Genomic DNA, 20,559 nt, shown 5'->3' with positions numbered 1-20,559 from the left:
TTCACTCTGTGTCTGACCCCGGGAGTGTGTGATGGGACGGTGTGGAGGGAGTTTCACTCTGTGTCTGACCCCGGGAGTGTGTGATGGGACGGTGTAGAGGGAGCTTCACTCTGTGCCCAACCCCAAGCAGAGGGGGGTTCCTGTCTCCAGCCCTTTCACACCACCAGATTCAGTAACAGTTATTGGCCTACATCCATCAGGCTCCTAAACCTGCAAGGATAACTTCACTCACCTCAACAAGGTGATTGAGTCTATGGACTCACTTTGAATTGCTCTCCAACTCATGTTCTTAGCATTATTTACCTGTCTATTTATCTGTCTACCTATCTATCTATTTATCTGTCTGTCTTATTGTGTATGTCTGTCTGACTTCAGCAGTCACTCCATCTTCCCACCACTGTAACAGTGGTCGAGTTCCTCTTGTCCTTACCGACCACTTCGTCAGCCTCCATATCTAACACACCATCCTCCACCATCTCCAAAGGGATCCTGCAACCCTACAGATATATCTTTACCCTGCCCCCACCGCATTGCCTCAGGAATCGCTCCCCCTATGATTCCTTTCTCCATTTGTCCCTCCCCACTAATCCCCCTTCTGGCACATACCCCTGCAAGCAGCCAAAATGCTACTCCTGCCCCGACACCTCCGTACAGAGCTCCTAACAGTCCTTCCAGTGAGGCAACACTTCGCCTGCAACTCTGCTGGGGTTGTCTGCTGTGTCTGGTGCTCCTGACGTGGCCTCCTCTACATTGGTGAGAGCCAACGTAAACTGGGGGACTGCTTCATCAAACACCTCCGAACTATCTGCCATAAACATAACTTCCCAGTGGCCAGACAGCTTAATTCCAATTCCCATTTCCATTCCGACATGAGGGTCTGTGGTTTGCTCTCGTGCCAAGATGAGGCCACTCTGGGGATGGAGGAGTCACAACTGGATAGTCTCCAACCTGATAGCATGGATATCGATTCCTACTTCTGTTTAAAAAATAATCCCTCCCTCCCCCTTCTTCTATTCCCCACTCTGGCCTCTTACCCCTCTCACCTGCCTATCACCTCTCCCTGGTGCCCCTCCTCCTTCCCTTTCCCCCATGGTCCACCCTCCTCTCTTGTCAGATTCCTCCTTCTCCAGCCCTTAACATTTCCCACCCACCTGGCTTCACCCATCATCTTCTCACTATCCTCCTTCCCCTCCCTCCACCTTCTTATTATGACATCTTCCCCCTTCCTTTCAAAGGTACATTCAATGTCAGAGAAATGTGTACAATATACATCCTGAAATTCCTTTGTCTTCACAAACATCCACGAAAACAGGGGAGTGCCCCAAAGAATGAACGACAGTTAAATGTTAGAACGCCAAAGCCCCCCCAGCTCCCCCCTCCCACGCATTAGCAGCAGCAACGATCCCTCCTCCCCCACCAGCAAAAGGAGCATCGACACCCTCCATCGAGCACACAGACGTGCAGCGAAGCGTCACTAAAGACACAGACTTGCAGAACCCCAAAGACTGCTCGTTCACCCGGTATTTCGTCATAGCACAGGCTTTGTTCAGGATGTACACAAGTGTGACCACTTGTGTTAAGGAATACTCCATGACCGTCACCTTGTGATATCCCTACATGTGTTTTGGAACTTAGGTGTTACTTTGTGGACTTTAGTATTTAAGGGACGACCACTCGACTTCTGGAATCTTCTGCGGCTGCCACCTCATTATCCCTGCGTGAATCACTTGTCCTCTGGAATTCTCCGCGATCGTCACCTTGTGTCATCTCAATGTGGATTTATGAACCCTTCCCCACAGACGCCTGTACCTGTTCCCGTGGATTCCGGAACCTTCTGGATTGCCGTCCTAGGACTCTGTTTCAGTAAGACTTGGGAAGAACTGTTTCCAGACCTCCACAGTTTGTCAGCTAAGATGCAATGCACTGTTAGTTTTTGATTAAGGGAGCAATTGTTTTAATTGTCTATATTTTTGTGTAGGTATTGAAAATATATTTAACATTAAAATCTGTGCCTGTGGTCGGTCGACTGCTGTAACACATGGTTCTGCAGGCGGGCGGACTGGAGGTTGGTGCCTCGGCAGGAAATCGGTGTGTCATGGGAGACGGAAGATCTGTGGCTGTGTGCCCAGAGACCCGAGGGACATCTCTCTCTCCCTTATTAGGGAGTGAAAGTCTGTGCTATGTCGAAATACCGGGTGAACGAGCAGTCTTTGGGGTTCTGCAAGTCTGTGTCTTTAGTGACGCTTCGCTGCACGTCTGTGTGCTCGATGGAGGGTGCTGATGCTCCTTTTGCTGGTGGGGGAGGGGGGGATCGTTGCTGCTGCTAATGCGTGGGAGGGGGGAGCTGGGGGGGGCTTTGGCGTTCTAACATTTAACTGTCGTTCATTCTTTGGGGCACTCCCCTGTTTTCGTGGATGGTTGTGAAGAAAAGGAATTTCAGGATGTTCATTAAATTCTCTGACATTAAATGTCAGTGTAACACACCCGAATCCACGTATGGATTAACAAAAAGCGTTTGCCACAGAATACTGCAGCAATCTGAGAATGGAGCATACAAAGTGACAGTCACACATCCAATAGGCACGGTGTGCCGCAAATTATCACAATCCTCTGGACACGGAGAAATATTAGGACCACCCACTGCTGCGGTGAACTCTTCAACTCACTCTCTCGCTGGCAGCTCACAGTCCGTTGTATCGCTTAGCTGCCAAAATTTCCAGAAACCTCCCGAATTGAATAGAAAAAGCCTACGCTCGTTGGATATATGATGCCATTCACCCGCCTCGACCAGGCGGTGAATCAAAACATGTAAGACGCGAAATCCCGAAACTCCAAAGACGAGCTAATCTTCTAGGTCGCGTCCTTGGTATATTCCAGTCCTGATGAAGGGTCTCGTCCAAAATGATCGACTGTTAATTCCTTTGCAGAGATGCTGCTCCAGTATTTTGTGTGTGTTGCTCTGGATTTCCAGCATCTGCAGAATCTCCTGTGTTTCTGATATCCATCCATCTTTCTCTATTGTTGGTATTATTTGTTTGTTGTTTTCTCTTTGCACGGTTCATCTTCCTTTTCACACTGGTTGCTTACCAGTCGTTATTTTGCAGTTTTTCGTTGTATTTCTCTGTAAAAGCCCACAAGTGGACGAGTCTCAGGGTTGTATATGGTGACGTGCATGCTCTTTGCTGATAAATTTAATTTGAACTTTGAACTGCACCGTCTCCCCCCCCAGAGACGGCGGTGAACATCGGCTACTCCTGTAAGATGCTGACCGACGACCTGGCCGAGGTTTTCCTGCTCTCGGGAAGCACCGTCCACGAGGTGCGCGAGGAGCTTCGGTGAGTGTTCTCCGTCAGGGAACGGGTGGGGTCCCCGGCTGCGGCACGCGGGTGGGAGAACCCGCGGGGGCTTTGCAAGGCTGCATCCAAGGGGGGTGACTCCATCCCCACCAGCACCTCCTTCAAGGGAGCAGAGGTCCAGGAGTTTGTCGCTGGGGTCTGGGACGTGATTCTGGTGGATCTGGGGGTGGGGGGTGTTCCTAAGGAATGGAGCTGGGGATCTGGGAGCCCTTGAGTCAGGGTCTGATGGGAATGGGGAATGCCAACCCCACCCTTTCTGCTGCTTACGTCAGTGGGCCTGAGGTCGAGAGGGTTCAGAGTTTCGTTCCCAAATGTGAACATCCCCCACAGCCTGTCCTGCTCCATCACAGCCAACAAAGTTCACCAACACCTCTACTCCCTCAGGAGGCAAAAGAAATTCTTCATATTCCCAGAGACCCTTATCGATGCACCATGGAAAACTTTCTCCCTCGGACGGCAACTGCTCTGCCTCTGACCGCAAGAAACTGCAGAGAGGTGTGGACACAGCTCAGCTCGTCACAGAAACCAGCCTCCCCCGGTCTCACTCACACTGCCTTGGTAAAGCAGCCCAGATAATGGTCACTCCCTCTTCCCCCCTCCCCTCGCCCACTGGGCAGAAGATACAAAAGCCTGAAGCTACCAGGCTCAAGGACAGCTTCTACCCCGCTGTTAAGTGGTTCCCCAGTGCGATAGGATGGACCCTTGACCTCACAGTCTACCTGTAACAATCTTGCACGCTGTTGTCTGCCGGCCCTGCACTCTCTCTGTAACTGTGACACTCTATTCTGCATTTGGTTACTGCTTCTCCGCTGTACAAACTCAATGCTCTGTGTGATGAAATAGTCTCTATGGACGCACGTAGAACGCACTGGGCATCCGTATGTGGCAATTATAAATCATTTCACCATCTCTCTCCCCCTTCCCCACTCTTCCCCACTGCTGTCTCCCTCTGCTCACTCCCCCTCCTCTCTCCCCCTTCCCCACTCTTCCCCCTCCTCCTCCCCAACCCCTTCCTCTTTCCCCCTTCTCTCTTCCCACCTGTCTTTCCCCCCTCTCTCCTCCTCTCCTGTTCTCTCTACTCCTCTTCTCCCCTTCCCCTGCCTTTCCCCCTCTCCCCTTTCCTCTCTCCTGTCCCCTCCCCCTCCCTTCCGCACTCTCCTTCTCCTGTATATTTCTCTCTCTTGATCTCTCTCTCTCTCTCTGATCTTCCAGCCATGCCCGCCAACGGATGCGTGACTCCTTCCGCTCCATCAATGGCTACAGCTCCTCGGAGAAGCTCTCCTCGCCTCACCTCACCTCTGTGGTGGAGGTCGTGCCTGGGGAGTGTGCCCTGGTCATCAGTGGGCACAGTCTGGTGAGTTTGCCCCCACTCCCAGTAGCTGCCCAGCATGGGTCCTGGTGGGAAAGGTCAGCTCCGTGGCCACGGACTGGTTTGAGGAGGGGCACGCGGTGTTAGACCGCTGACAACAGACGGGGGTAACACACACACACACAATGCTGGGGGAACTCAGCAGGTCGGGCAGATTTCGGGGTAGTGGGAGGGATTTGGAGGGCAGCGGAGGGGGATAGTCCTCATCCAGAGAGTGGTGAATCTCTGGAACACACAGCCACAGAACGGGATGGGAGCAGAACACCTCTGACCCCTGAAACATTGACCTGGGTGGGTTGTCCTATGGGGAAGGGTCGGACAGGGCAGGCCTGTGCATTCAGAGTCCTGGGCCATATCTGTCTGTGGGAGTACTTCCCCGCTGTCTGAGTGTACCAGACTGTCTCCCCGTCGTCTAACAGCCGTCTGTGCCCCAGGCCCAGGCCCTAGAGGCTGACATGGAGCTGGAATTCCTGGAGACGGCCTGTGCCTGCCGTGCTGTCATCTGTTGCCGGGTAACGCCCCTGCAGAAGGCCCAGGTGGTGGAGCTGGTGAAGAAGTACAAGAAGGCGGTGACCCTGGCCATCGGTGATGGCGCCAACGATGTCAGCATGATAAAGAGTGAGTCCTTTCAGGCCGTCGCGCCTGTACCGATCCTTTCACCTCGCTCTCCCATTCGTCCCTCTCCACGCCACACACCCTCTCATTGGCTGCTGTCCCAGCCACACGTATTCCCACTGGCTGTTCTCCCAGCCACACGCACTCCCATTGGATGTTCTTCCAGCCACTTGCACTCCTGTTGGCTGCTCTCCCAGCCAGTTGTACTCTCATTGGTGCTCTCCCAACTAAGTTCACTCATTGGTCACTCTCTCAATAGTGCCGCCCTGTCCCAATGGTCGCTCTCCGCTGCCGCCTGCACTCCCTTTTAATTTCACTCTCCCAGCCTCTGAACTCCCATTGGTCACTTCACGATACCCCACACTTTCCCATTGGTTACTCTGGCCCAGCTCTCCCATTCGCTGTGCTCCTTTTAAATTTGTTCTCATTTCTAAATGCTAGCACTATAAAGCATCCCCTTATCCTCCCCATCTCTGTAAACCCCCCCCCCCCCCCATCTTCATAAACATCTCTGGCCCCTATAGCTGTCCCCTGTCTCTGTAACCCCCTCTGGTCCCTACCCCTTCCTCTGTAAAACCTCAGGACCCTACACCCCTCTCCGTCTCTGTTACCCCCTCCAGCCTCAACACCCCTCCCTGTCTCTGTTACCCCCTCCAGCCTCAACACCCCTCCCTGTCTCTGTAACTCCCTCCAGCCTCAATACCCCTCCCTGTCTCTGTTACCCCCCTCCAGCCTCAACACCCCTCCCTGTCTCTGTTACCCCCTCCAGCCTCAACACCCCTCCCTGTCTCTGTAACTCCCTCCAGCCTCTACACCCCTCCCTGTCTCTGTGAACCCCTACACCACTCCCGAACTCTGTAAACCTCTTTAGCCACAACACCTTCCCAATTTCTATAACACCCCCTCCCCTCACCCCCTGCACCCCTCCCCATCTCTGTAAACCCTTTCACCCCCTGCACCCCTCCCCATCTCTGTAAACCCTTTCACCCCTGCACCCCTCCCCATCTCTGTAAACCCTTTCACCCCCTGCACCCCTCCCCGTCTCTGTAAACCCTTTCACCCCCTGCACCCCTCCCCGTCTCTGTAAACCCTTTCACCCCCTGCACCCCTCCCCATCTCTGTAAACCCTTTCACCCCTGCACCCCTCCCCATCTCTGTAAACCCTTTCACCCCCTGCACCCCTCCCCATCTCTGTAAACCCTTTCACCCCTGCACCCCTCCCCATCTCTGTAAACCCTTTCACCCCCTGCACCCCTCCCCATCTCTGTAAACCCTTTCACCCCCTGCACCCCTCCCCATCTCTGTAAACCCTTTCACCCCCTGCACCCCTCCCCATCTCTGTAAACCCTTTCACCCCCTGCACCCCTCCCCATCTCTGTAAACCCTTTCACCCCCTGCACCCCTCCCCATCTCTGTAAACCCTTTCACCCCCTGCACCCCTCCCCATCTCTGTAAACCCTTTCACCCCTGCACCCCTCCCCATCTCTGTAAACCCTTTCACCCCCTGCACCCCTCCCCATCTCTGTAAACCCTTTCACCCCCTGCACCCCTCCCCATCTCTGTAAACCCTTTCACCCTATCCCTCTCCCCGTCTCTGTGACTCCCCACACTCCTTCCCGTCTCTATACCACCTACAGCTCTCCCGGTCCCTGGGAGCCACTCCAGCCCCTGCATCCAGACTCCTGGTATCCGCACTTCCCCCACCCCTCAGATCGGGTTTGCCGCGTCCCGGCGGAACGCCCCAGATTGACGTTGGTGCTTGTGCCCGTGCAGCCGCTCACATCGGAGTGGGGATCAGCGGGCAGGAGGGGATTCAGGCCGTCCTGGCGTCCGACTACTCGTTCTCACAGTTCAAGTTCCTGCAGAGGCTGCTGCTGGTCCACGGCCGCTGGTCCTACCTGCGCATGTGCAAGTTCCTCTGCTACTTCTTCTACAAGAACTTTGCCTTCACCATGGTCCACTTCTGGTTCGGCTTCTTCTGCGGCTTCTCCGCCCAGGTACAGCCCCCCCACGTTGCCCTGGGGTCCCTCGATACGACACCTGCGGGTGCCCTCTCCCTTCCTGTCCCGCCTCGGCCCCCTCCTCCGCGTGTCTGTCATCCCTGGGGTGGGGGGAGAGTAACATCTGGCTTCACCTCTGGCTGTAACAAGCCTTGAGATAACATCTGGCTAAATATTGCACACGATCCCTGTGTTCTAACATCTGGCCTGCATCTCTTACCAATTCTAACATCTGGCTGTAACAGTCCTGCCACTAACATCTGGCTGATACACTACAACACATTCTCTATGTTCCAACATCTGGCCTTCACATCTGTCAATTCTGGTTTCAACATCTGCACCTCTGGCCATAACAGCCCTGGCACTAACGTCTGGCCGAACATTGAATAAATTCCCTACATTCTAACATCTGGCTGATATTGCCCGCATTCCCTACAGTCTAGTAGCTGGTTGGACCTCTGGGCATGACAGGACTGGCTGAGCCCTGCACACTTAGTCAGGCATTCTAACTTAAGTCCTCACTGGTTCTAACATCTGGATCCACCCCTAGGTGCAACAGGCATGACACTAACATCTGTTCAAACAATGTACACATCTGTCTGATCTGGTTTTAACATCTGGCCACACCTCCAACAAACCAGGCCTGTACTAACATTTGGCTTATAGCATTCCTTTTGCCTGATATCTGCTGACCCACCTGCACATCAATCAATCTTGCTAACAAATGGCCCCATTCCACACATTCAGAGCCAACTCTTAACATCTGGCAGGCCACTGCACGTCCCCTGTTCTGATATCAAGCCAACCCCACTCTCCCTTAGTCCTAACATCTGGCTAATCCCCTCTATACATCTGTTGTCCTTGATTCGAACATCTGGCCCCACCTCAGTAATACTTGGCCCATTCCAACATCTCACTGATCACCTATTTTCTAGGTTCTTGCCAACCCCCCCCCCCCCCCCACCACCTTCACATCTGTCAATCCCAGCCACCCCAAAATGGCTGCAGTGTGCACCGCAGTTACTCAGCCAGGCTACTCCGACAGTCCCTCCTGAACCCACCACATCTCCCACACACCACCTACAGGTTTCCCTGTTGACCAAGCCAACTGGAGAACCCATCAGCTGTTCCTTAACCGCCACCGGGTCTGAGTCCCAGAATTCCGTCCCCACTGGACCGTGGCAGTTCGAGATGGGATCAAAATACTTCAGAGCAGAATTAGGCCATCTGGTCCATCGAGTCTGCTTTACCATGCCCTTTCTAATCAAAAACCCATCAACGTTGGCTTTAAATATCCCCAGTGACTGGACTCCACAGCTGTCATTGGCAGTGAATTGTACCGATTCACCATCCTCTGGGCAAACAAATTCCTCCTCATCTCTGTTCTAAAGTGATGTGCTTCTAGTCTGAGGCTGTGACTGTCCCACTATAGGAAGCATCCTCTCTATGTCCACCCTATCTAGGCCTTTCAATATTCAGTAAGTTTCAATGAGATGCCCCTTCATTCTTCTAAACAGGCCCAGAGCCGTCAGACGCTCCTCAAGATGGTGGCTCACCCCCATCCTACTCCTGAGGGGTGGTGAGGGAATGCCTCCCCTCGCCCCCACCTTCACCTCGTAATCGGTTTCGTCTTTTCCCTGCAGACTGTCTACGACCAGTACTTCATCACTCTGTACAACATTGTCTACACGTCCCTTCCTGTACTGGCCATGGGAGTGTTTGATCAGGTACGAGCCACACCCGTCCGTACCTACCGTCATCGGTGCTGCTGTTGGAATTGGTTTGTTACTGTCGCGTGTACCGAGACACAGTGAAAACCTTGTCGTGCACACAGTTCACACAGATCAGAGCATCGGGGTGGAACAAGGGAAAGCAGTAACAGAGTGCAGAGTAAATGGTAACAGCTCAGTACAGAGCAGGTAGACAGTAACGAGGTGGATTGTGAGCTCAAGAGTCGATCTTATCATACTGGAGGTGGAAACTGTCCGTGAGCCTGGTGGTCCGTACTGTCAGGCTGTTGTACCTACTGCCTGATGGGAGGGGGAGAGGAGTGTTCAGTGGGTGACGTCTCCCTTACTGAGGGAAGACAGAGTCCATGGAGAGGTTCGGCAGACTGGGACTTCATTCTTCGGCGTGTAGGAGACTGAGAGGTGACCTTACAGAGGTGCATAAAACCATAAGGAGCACATTTGGGGAGAATGCAAGGCAAGCTTTTCACCCCGAGGGTGGTCCGACTATGGAACGTGCTGCCAGAGGAAGTGGTTGAAGCAGGTACATTAACATAAGACACCTAGACAGGTACGCGGATAGGAAAGGTTTAGAGGGATACGGACAGGTACACGGATAGGAAAGGTTCAGAGGGATACGGACAGGTACACGGATAGGAAAGGTTCAGAGGGATACGGACAGGTACACGGATAGGAAAGGTTCAGAGGGATACGGACAGGGACACGGATAGGAAAGGTTCACAGGGACACAGATAGGAAAGGTTTAGAGGGATACGGAGAGGGACACGGATAGGAAAGGTTTAGAGGGATACGGACAGGGACGCGGATAGGAAAGGTTCAGAGGGATACGGACAGGTACACGGATAGGAAAGGTTTAAAGGGATATGGACAGGGACACGGATAGGAAAGGTTTAGAGGGACACGGACAGGTACACGGATAGGAAAGGTTTAGAGGGATACGGACAGGGACGCGGATAGGAAAGGTTTAGAGGGATACAGACAGGGACACGGATAGGAAAGGTTTAGAGGGATATGGACAGGGACACGGATAGGAAAGGTTTAGAGGGAGATGGGACTGGCTAATCTTGGTTGGCATGGATTAGTTGGGCCGAAGTGCCTGTTCCTCTGTGCCGGCTCTTGATCTCGGGTCAGCTGTTCCCGCACCTTTTACCCCTCCCTACGTTTATCCTCAGTGAAACTTTAGCTGAATGCGTTCCCTCTTCCCTTGCATGGCCAGAGCTCAGAAGCTCCTCCCTTTCGACAGTGAGGGTGGTGCAGCTGAGGTGACCTACATGGGCTTTCGACAGGTTAATCGGCAAATGAAGAGCAAAAAGCATAGGAGCAGAAGTAGGCCATTCACAATTCCATCATGGGAGATTTATTATCCCTCTCTAACCCTATTCTCCTGCCTTCTCCCTGCAATATTTGATGTCCTAAAATTGGTATATTGCCATACGTACTGAGGTGTAGTGTCAGACTTTTCCTATGTCATCTGTTGGGATCATTTCATCACATTAGTACAGAGTAAGGCAGTGACAGAATGCGGAATAAAGTGAGAGAGAGTGTAGTGCAGGGTAAGTGGCATGAAGTCGGAAAAGTCCTGGGACCAGCCGGCTTTGGGAAGGGAAGTTTGAAGGTTGCTAGGTGTGTTTGGTGCCTTTTGTTGACGCCATGCTTTTTGTGAGAGGCAGTTCTGGTTTCAGGTCAAATTCAAGTGTACAAGTCCATGCATGCGTGGGTGGAGTGAAACACAGGCACAGAAGGGACACGCAGAAGAAAAACAGATATACTTTATCTGCAGTTTTTACAAGAAATAACAAAGTTCAACTGAAGTACAAAGAGGTCACAGTGTTTCTGTACCGAGGTGGTGATCGGGGTTGTGCCGGTCGGTTCAGGAACCGAATGGTTGAAGGGAAGTTGCTGTTCCTGACCCTGGTGGTGTGGGACTTCAGGCTTCTGTACCTCCTGCCCGATGGGAGCTGGGAGAAGATGGCCTGGCCCAGATGGTGGGGATCTTTGATGATGAATGTGGCCTTGTTGAGGCAGCGTCTCCTGTAGGTAGGACCGATGGTGGGGAGGGATGTTCTTGTGAGGTGCTGGGCTGTGTCCAGTCCTCTCTCTGCAGCTGTGTGTTTGAAATGCCATATGGTGCATCTGAAAGTGTAATTGTTCGCCCAGGATGTCCCGGAGCAGAGGAGCCTGCAGTACCCAAAGCTCTACGAACCGGGACAGCTGAACCTGCTCTTCAACAAGCGGGAGTTCTTCATCTGCATAGCGCAGGGGATCTACACCTCCACCGTCCTCTTCTTCATCCCCTATGGGACCTTCGCCGACTGCACGCGCAACGACGGCACCCACATGGCCGACTACCAGTCCTTCGCGGTCACCGTGGCAACCTCGCTGGTGATCGTGGTGAGCGTGCAGGTGAGGTGTGATAAACGTGGTCTCACACACGCAGGCGCGTGGGGACAAGTCCTACACACATTCAGAAACGCAAACACACGCACACATACAGAAACGCAAGCACACGCACACATACAGAAATGCACACAGACACACAGTCACACACACACACTGAGTCAGTGATACCGCGTTCCTGGGCACCTCCGGTCCTTCCTCACGTGTCGGGCAGCCGTTCCCCGGTCCGAGGTCCCGTGGGTGAGTGGGCTTCTCGGAACTGCGGACTTTGCGCGTTCTCTCTACCACGGGCTAACGCCTCTTCTGTCGCTGACCTCCAGATAGGACTGGACACTGGCTACTGGACGGCAATCAACCACTTCTTCATCTGGGGCAGCCTCGCCATGTACTTCGTCATCCTCTTCGCTATGCAGAGCGCCGGCCTCTTCGAAATATTCCCCAACCAGTTTCCATTCGTAGGTGAGTCCCTGAGCGGTGGTTTACGGGCAAATGTAGTAAATGTACAGTAGTAGTAATTCTGCTACTATCCAACACATTTTCTCACACCCTCAGTTACTGAGACTCTCGAATGGCAAGTGCGTGTGGGGGTGCGTGTGTACAAACGGAAAGAGCTTACAGGCTCTATTTGAGCAACACGTACAACAGGCTGGAGGAACTCAGCAGGTCGGGCAGCATCCGTGGAAACGAGCAGTCACCGTCTCGGGCCGAGACCCTTCGACTGGCTGAGTTCCTCCGGCTTATTGTGCGTGTTGCTTTGACCCCAGCATCTGCGGTGTACTTTGTGTTTAAGAATTGACTGGAGGAGAGTTAGCATGTCCACTGTGACCCTGTTTCCTGCTCCCATTAAACCCCCATAAGGTACAGGAGGAGATCTAGGCCATTCAGTCCATCGAGTCTGCTCCATCGTTTGATCATGGCTGATATGTTGTCCTTGCCTTCTCCCTGTAGCCTTTGACTCTTCAACAACCTATCAACCTCTGCCTTAGATATACCCAGCGGCTTGGCCTCCTCCCCCACCGTGGCAATGAATGCCACAGATTCCCCACCCCCTGGCTAAAGAAACTCCTCCTCGTCTCCGTTGTAAAGGGACGACTTTGTATTCCAAGGCCTTACCCTCTGGTCCAGGCCCCCCCCACCGTTCATCTAAACTCCAGTCCGTACAGGGCCCGAGCGAGCAAACACTCCTCTGCACTAACAGTACAACTCCCCGGATCCTTCCCGTGAACCTCCTCTCCAACCCTTCCTCAGCTGTGGGGCCCAAAACTGCTCACACTGCCCCAGGTGCGGTCTGACCAAAGCCCCAGCAGTATCAAATCCCTGCTTTTATATTCCAGAATAATCATTCACATGGGCCTTGTGAGTTGTGGGTCGCTGTGATGCTGCGGTCCTGCTGTGAGGGAACAGTTTGTGTTTCAAGGGTACACGGTCTGGTGGGAGAGGATGGTGGAGGAGGGGGCGTAGAGCGAAGAGGTGACCCCTGTTCTCTGCCCTCCCGCAGCCAACGCCAACAACACTCTGGGGCAGCCGGTGGTCTGGCTCACCATAGCCCTCAGCACCGTCATCTGCATCATACCCGTCATCGCGTTCCGCTTCCTCAAGCTCGACCTGCAGCCCCAGCTGGCGGACACGGTAAGATCCCCTGTCCCCGGGCTCCACACCCCCACCACACACTTCTCACCCACCCTCCCCCTGGCTCCTGTCCCCACTCGATCAGCCCACCTCACACTCTGCTCCGTCCCCTCCTCGCACTCGATCTGCCCACCTCGCACCTCAATCTGCCCACCTCACACTCGATCTGCCTACCTTGCACTCAGCTCCCTCCCCTCCTCGCACTCGATCTGCCCACCTCGCACAGCTCCGCCCCCCGCACTCGATCTGCCCTCCTCGCACTCGATCTTCCCACCTCGCACCTCAATCTGCCCACCTCACACTCGATCTGCCTACCTTGCACTCAGCTCCCTCCCCTCCTTGCACTCGATCTGCCCACCTCGCACCTCAATCTGTCCACCTCACACTCGATCTGCCTACCTTGCACTCAGCTCCCTCCCCTCCTCGCACTTGATCTGCCCACCTCGCACCTCAATCTGTCCACCTCACACTCGATCTGCCTACCTTGCACTCAGCTCCCTCCCCTCCTCACACTCGATCTGCCCACCTCGCACAGCTCCGCCCCCCGCACTCGATCTACCCACCTCACACTCTGCTCCGTCCCCTCCTCGCACTCGATCTGCCCACCTCGCACCTCAATCTGTCCACCTCACACTCAGCTCCGCCCCCCCGCACTCGATCTGCCTCCCCACACTGATCCTGCCCCCTCAATTGTCTCCACCCCACTCCCTCCCCTGGGCTCTGTCCCTGACTCCAGATCCTGCCTGTTCATGCCAGAACTCTGCACCTAGGCCCCACCCAGCACCATGGGCCCTGCTCCCCTATCCCTTTGAATGCCGTCCCTTCTCCCAGGCTCCACCACCCCCAGACAGATCCTGGCTCATCCCATGGCCCTGCCTGTTCTCCCCCGTCCCTGTCACTCAGTCCCCCCCTTGCTCTCACCCTTCCCCTCAGCCTCCTCCTTCACTCCCCATCCTCCCTATCCCCTCTGCCCGTCAGCCCTTTCCCCCTCCCACCCTGCCTCTCCCCACCCGCAGACACGCCTCTGACTCTCCCCCTCCCCCCGCCAGGTCCGCTACACCCAGCTGGTCCGCAAGAAGACGAAGCCCTCGCACCGCTGCCTGCGCCGGACGGGCAGGGGGGACTCACGCCGTTCCGGCTACGCCTTCTCCCACCAGGAGGGTTTCGGCGAGCTCATCACCTCCGGCAAGAACATGCGGCTGCCGGGCCTGGGCCTGGGGCTGGGCCTGGGCCTGGGCCCGAGCTGGATCGATACCATCCGCCGCCGGAGGTCCGAGCTGGCTGCCTCGCCCGGCGCCGGCCCCGTCTCCGTTGAGCAGGCCCCGCCCGCGGGCGAGGAGGCCTCTGTGTAGGGGCTGGAATCATGGGATGGGCCCTGGGAGAGATAATACATCCACTCGGCCAGATCAGAGGAGTGGGCAGGGCCCGTTACCGGGTTGAGGATTGAAGCTTTCTCTCTGCCTCCCACTCTCCCTCTGCCCCTCCACTTATTCTCTGTCACTCTCTCCCCTCCCCATTCAGTTCCACCACCTATTTCTATGTCTTTCTTTCCCCCCTCCCCTTCTCTATTCTGCCTTTCTCCCTCTCATTCCCACCCTCCCCCTTTCCCTTCTCTCTCACCATCCCCTTCTTCTTCTCAGGGGAGGTCGAGGACTGGAGTCTCATACCACTTGTCATCTCCCCTCCCTCTCATGCATTCTCTCTCGGCCTCCCTCATTCCCTCTCCCTCTCTTCCCTCCCTCTCATGCGTTCTCTCTCGGCCTCCCTCATTCCCTCTCCCTCTCTTCCCTCCCTCTCATGCGTTCTCTCTCGGCCTCCCTCATTCCCTCTCCCTCTCTTCCCTCCCTCTCATGCGTTCTCTCTCGGCCTCCCTCATTCCCTCTCCCTCTCTTCCCTCCCTCTCATGCGTTCTCTCTCGGCCTCCCTCATTCCCTCTCCCTCTCTTCCCTCCTTCTCAGGCGTTCTCTCTCGGCCTCCCTCATTCCCTCTCCCTCTCTTCCCTCCTTCTCAGGCGTTCTCTCTCGGCCTCCCTCATTCCCTCTCCCTCTCTTCCCTCCCTCTCATGCGTTCTCTCTCGGCCTCCCTCATTCCCTCTCCTTCTCTTCCCTCCCTCTCATGCGTTCTCTCTCGGCCTCCCTCATTCCCTCTCCCTCTCTTCCCTCCCTCTCATGCGTTCTCTCTCGGCCTCCCTCATTCCCTCTCCCTCTCTTCCCTCCCTCTCATGCGTTCTCTCTCGGCCTCCCTCATCCCTCTCCCTCTCTTCCCTCCCTCTCATGCGTTCTCTCTCGGCCTCCCTCATTCCCTCTCCCTCTCTTCCCGCCTTCTCAGGCGTTCTCTCTCGGCCTCCCTCATTCCCTCTCCCTCTCTTCCCTCCCTCTCATGCGTTCTCTCTCGGCCTCCCTCATTCCCTCGCCCTCTCTTCCCTATCTGTCTCTATTTCCTCTCTCTATCTTGGTCACCAAGAGCACGTGCACACTCTCACACACAGTCACACACAGTCTCACACTCACACACACACACACACACACACACACACACACGCACGCACGCACGCACACACACACGCACACACACACGCACACACACACAGACACACACACTCTCACACACAGTCACACACACACGCACGTGCCATGATACACAGCAGTCAAGGTGACATTGATACAGGTCAGGGCATTCTGGAGTTCAGAGTTGAATTCCAGTGCCGTCTGTAAGGAGTCTCTATGTTCTCCTGCGTGGGTTTCCTCTGGGTGTTCTGGTTTCCTCCCACAGTCCAAAGACATACTGGTTAGTAGGTTAATTGGTCATTGTGAATTGTCCCATGATTAGGCGAGGGTTACTTGGGTTTGTCGGGGTGACGTGGTTTGAAGGGACAGAAAAGCTTGCTCCGTGCTGTATAAACAAGTAAATCCCACGGGCAGACACACTGAAGGAATGGCGCCATCATCGGACATCAAACCACAGAGAACCCTCGCAAACTTGACACGTTGCTCCAGGGGCTTCAACTGGTCCAACCCTCGTCACCCATTTAACCCCCTTGGGAGCCGATCTCCGAATCCAGAACAAACCCACGGCCCATACCATTGTAGGCAACGACTATGTTAGTCATCCATCTTGGGCTGACAGAGATGGGCCCCAAGGGCTCGAAGACTCGCTGCCCCAGTATTAAGGCCTGGACTTCGGCCGAATTTAGAAAAGCATAGAGCCACTGTTTTGCTCTATTGTTAAGTAACAATATTAGACAAAGCCACTGTGACACCGACTATTCTTTCTACATCCTTCATCAGCACACATTTATTTTGTAAGCTATAAAAACATCCAGCAACAAGTTACCCTGGACACAAAATGGTGGACAAGCGTGACATGAAATGTTTACATAGAGAGTTTCAACATTTTTGTAAAAAAACGGCAGAAATTATCACAGGAAAAAAAATGGTTAGTGACATTTTTTCTATATAAATATATTATGAAAAAGAAGTATGTTTTCCTTTTTAAAAAAGCCATTGCTTATTTTGTGTTTTTTTTTTGTAACACCGGCTATTAAGTTTGGGGAAATCTGACCATTCTTTGTCTCACTCAGTTGGCCGAAGAGGTCACAGGTCAACGGTACTCAAGGAATTGTGATTAACTGAGCTGGGAAGGTTAAAAGGACACGCATTATTTTCAAATTCTGTTTATTTGAGATGCTAGCAGGGCTGTATATACACAGATATATTATATAAATATATATATATATATATAAATATAAAAACATTTCCATAATTTATTATACATTTCTATACCTGCAAAATGTATTGTTTTATGAAAAAAAAAGATTTTTTTTAAAATACCAGTTCCCTGTGTCCTGTGTTCATTGAAGTGGATGGGGGGAGGTTGGAGGGTGTTTTTCTATTTCTGGGATTTCAATTCCATACAATCCCAATGGACCCCACCCCTTCCCATTCACTCCCACCGTCCACACTCCCAATGGGACCCTACCCCTTCCTATTCACTCCCACCGTCCACACTCCCAATGGGACCCCACCCCTTCCCATTCACTCCCACCGTCCACACTCCCAATGGGACCCCACCCCTTCCTATTCACTCCCACCGTCCACACTCCCAATGGGACCCCACCCCTTCCTATTCACTCCCACCGTCCACACTCCCAATGGGACCCCACCCCTTCCCATTCACTCCCACCGTCCACACTCCCAATGGACCCCACCCCTTCCCATTCACTCCCACCGTCCACACTCCCAATGGACCCCACCCCTTCCCATTCACTCCCACCTTCCACACTCCCAATGGGACCCCACCCCTTCCCATTCACTCCCACCATCTACACTCCCAATGGACCCCACCCCTTCCCATTCACTCCCACCGTCCACACTCCCAATGGGACCCCACCCCTTCCTATTCACTCCCACCGTCCACACTCCCAATGGGACCCCACCCCTTCCCATTCACTCCCACCGTCCACACTCCCAATGGGACCCCACCCCTTCCTATTCACTCCCACCGTCCACACTCCCAATGGACCCCACCCCTTCCCATTCACTCCCACCGTCCACACTCCCAATGGACCCCACCCCTTCCCATTCACTCCCACCGTCCACACTCCCACTGGGACCCCACCCCTTCCCATTCACTCCCACGATCCACACTCCCAATGGGACCACACCCCTTCCCATTCACTCCCACGATCCACAGTCCCAATGGGACCACACCCCTTCCCATTCACTCCCAATGGACCCCACCCCTTCCCATTCACTCCCACAATCCACACTCCCAATGGACCCCACCCCTTCCCATTCACTCCCACAGTCCACACTCCCAATGGACCCCACCCCTTCCCATTCACTCCCACCGACCACACTCCCACTGGGACCCCCACCCCTTCCCATTCACTCCCACGATCCACACTCCCAATGGGACCACACCCCTTCCCATTCACTCCCACGATCCACACTCCCAATGGGACCGCACCCCTTCCCATTCACTTCCAATGGACCCCACCCCTTCCCATTCACTCCCACAGTCCACACTCCCAATGGACCCCTCCCCTTCCCATTCACTCCCACCGTCCACACTCCCAATGGGACCCCACCCCTTCCCATTCACTCCCACTGTCCACACTCCCAATGGACCCACCCCTTCCTATTCACCACCACCATCCACACTCCCAATGGACCCCACCCCTTCCCATTCACTCCCACCATCCACACTCCCAATGGGACCCCACCCCTTCCCATTCACTTCCACCGTCCACACTCCCAATGGACCCCACCCCTTCCCATTCACTCCCACTGTCCACACTGCCAATGGACCCCACCCCTTCTCATTCACACCCACCGTCCACACTCCCAATGGGACTCCACTCCTTCCCATTCACTCCTACCGTCTACACTCCCAATGGACCCCACCCTTTCCCATTCACTCCCAATGGACCCCACCCCTTCCCATTCACTCCCACCGTCCTCACTCCCAATGGGAACCCACCCCTTCCCATTCACTCCCACCATCCGCACTCCCAATGGATCCCACCCCTTCCCATTTACTCCCACCGTCCACACTCCCAATGGATCCCAACCCCTTCCCATTCACTCCCACCGTCCACACTCCCAATGGACCCCACCCCTTCCCATTCACTCCCACCGTCCACACTCCCAATGGACCCTATACTAACTCCTGTACTTGGTGGCCTGTCTGATGAAGGAAGTGGGCCAAATGCTTTCTTCACCGCCCTGTCTCTGGGTGACACCTGGACTGGTTTGCAGATGCCTCCATTCTGCCCATGAGGGGTGACTGAGGGTCCCTTCACTGCTGACTATAGTATTTCTCCACCACTCACTCCTCCATCTTTGACATCCCACACCAAAGCTTTCAGGATGGGGAGGAGGGTGAATGTAGCACCAATCTTTATCGGTGAATTGGTAGTGGAGAGAGTCAGCAGCTTTGATTTCCCGGGCATTAACACATCAGATGAGTTGTCCTGGGCCCAGCAAGTAGAATCAATCAGATGGAAAGGGCACCGGGATCTTTACTTTCTTAGGAGGTTCAGCTTGTCACCGAACACTCTAACAAACATCTACAGATGTCCTGTGGAAAGTGTCCTGGCTGGTTGCCTCACTGTCTGGAATGGAAATTCAACTGTGCAGTAACGTGAGAAGCTGCCAATAGTAATGGATTCAGCCCAGTACATCTCAGATACATCCCTTCTCACCATTGGTCGTACCTACAGGAGGTGCTCCCTCAAGAAGGCAACGTCCATCATCAAAGATCCCCTCCATCCGGGCCAGGCCATCTTCTCACAGCTCCCATCGGGCAGGAGGTACAGAATCCTGAAGTCCCACACCACCAGGGTCAGGAACAGTGACTTCCCTTCAACCGTTCGGTTCCTGAACCGACCGGTACAACCCCAATCACCACCTCATACAGCAACACCTTGCATTCCAATAGACTTTCTAAATGTCCTAGCTGTGTTCTTTCTCATAATAATGCATGAGAGAGCAACACGCACGCTCTCCTTCACTCATGGGTATAGGTGTGTTTTTGCACATGGCGGCTTGATTTGAAGCTGCTCCTTGCCTTTTAGACCGGGCACAGTGCAGCCTTACACGCTCAATGCCCAATTCAACAATGACTCCTCCCTTTCTGCACTCTGTCTCATTATTTTTAAGTTGATGTTTAATTCTTTCACACCTTCACCTCCTCTTTCAGCAGACGCCAGCATCACTTAATGTTTTTCTGTCTTGCCAGGTCTTTCTCCTCCTGTTCCACTTCCTCTGTGACCTTTAAGCTTGACTCATCTCAAACTTTTCTGGTGACTCAAGCTGTTAACACTTGTTGCCTTCCCCCGGCCAGTGTTTTCCGGTTTCACCATGCCTCTGGGTATTTGCGGTTGTTCTTTGCTCCTCAACTCAGTGCTGTTGGGTTTCACTGCCCTTTCCAACTGGGGTCCAGATTCCCGAAGACCAACATCTTTCTCACAGAGGCTGAGAGCTCACCACCAATCAGAAACTGTTAATGTCCCAGGTCCGAGACCCTGGTAACTCTGTTCTCTCCTTTGCTTTCTCTCCCTCTCTCCGTGGAGGCTGCCCGGCTTGCTGAGTGTTCCCAGAATTTTCTCTCTCTTTCCGTTGCCTTTTCCAGTGCGGTCTAACCGGATGTTTTATACAGCTGACCTTTATCTAGCGACCCTCGAACTCAAGCCCCCAACTTACTGACCCACCCTCTCACTTCCTGATCCGGGTCATTTAAAAAGCTCACAAAGAGGAGGGGTCCCTGCGGAACACCACCGGCCACCAGTCTCCAGGCAGAAAACGCTCCATCTGCAGCCACACTCTGCCTTCTGTGGGTGAGCCAATTCCACATCCACACCCTTGACGAGTTACCATGTGAAACAGTTCACTAAATACACCACATCCTCTGCTCGACCTTCATCGATGTGCTTTGTCAGATGC

At 54.0% G+C, this 20,559-nt stretch overlaps 1 protein-coding gene across 1 annotated transcript in view; it reads left to right on the top strand.

Moving 5' to 3' along the window:
* Positions 1–16,946, top strand: part of LOC140736355 (phospholipid-transporting ATPase ID-like) — an 81,650-nt gene extending 64,704 nt beyond the window's left edge. The window contains exons 18-26 of the mRNA XM_073062345.1: positions 3,230–3,335; positions 4,569–4,710; positions 5,160–5,343; positions 7,114–7,337; positions 8,984–9,067; positions 11,246–11,491; positions 11,806–11,944; positions 12,984–13,114; positions 14,164–16,946. Of these exons, the coding sequence (XP_072918446.1) occupies positions 3,230–3,335; positions 4,569–4,710; positions 5,160–5,343; positions 7,114–7,337; positions 8,984–9,067; positions 11,246–11,491; positions 11,806–11,944; positions 12,984–13,114; positions 14,164–14,466 (1,559 nt within the window). The 3' untranslated portion in view covers positions 14,467–16,946. The remainder of the gene's footprint in view (positions 1–3,229; positions 3,336–4,568; positions 4,711–5,159; positions 5,344–7,113; positions 7,338–8,983; positions 9,068–11,245; positions 11,492–11,805; positions 11,945–12,983; positions 13,115–14,163) is intronic.
* Positions 16,947–20,559: the final 3,613 nt, after the last annotated feature.

Source organism: Hemitrygon akajei, chromosome 11 (genome assembly GCF_048418815.1).
Source record: "Hemitrygon akajei chromosome 11, sHemAka1.3, whole genome shotgun sequence".
NCBI classification, from domain to species: Eukaryota; Metazoa; Chordata; class Chondrichthyes; order Myliobatiformes; family Dasyatidae; genus Hemitrygon; species Hemitrygon akajei.
Note: the sequence above shows the minus strand (reverse complement) of the source record. Positions and strands in the feature narration are given on the sequence as shown.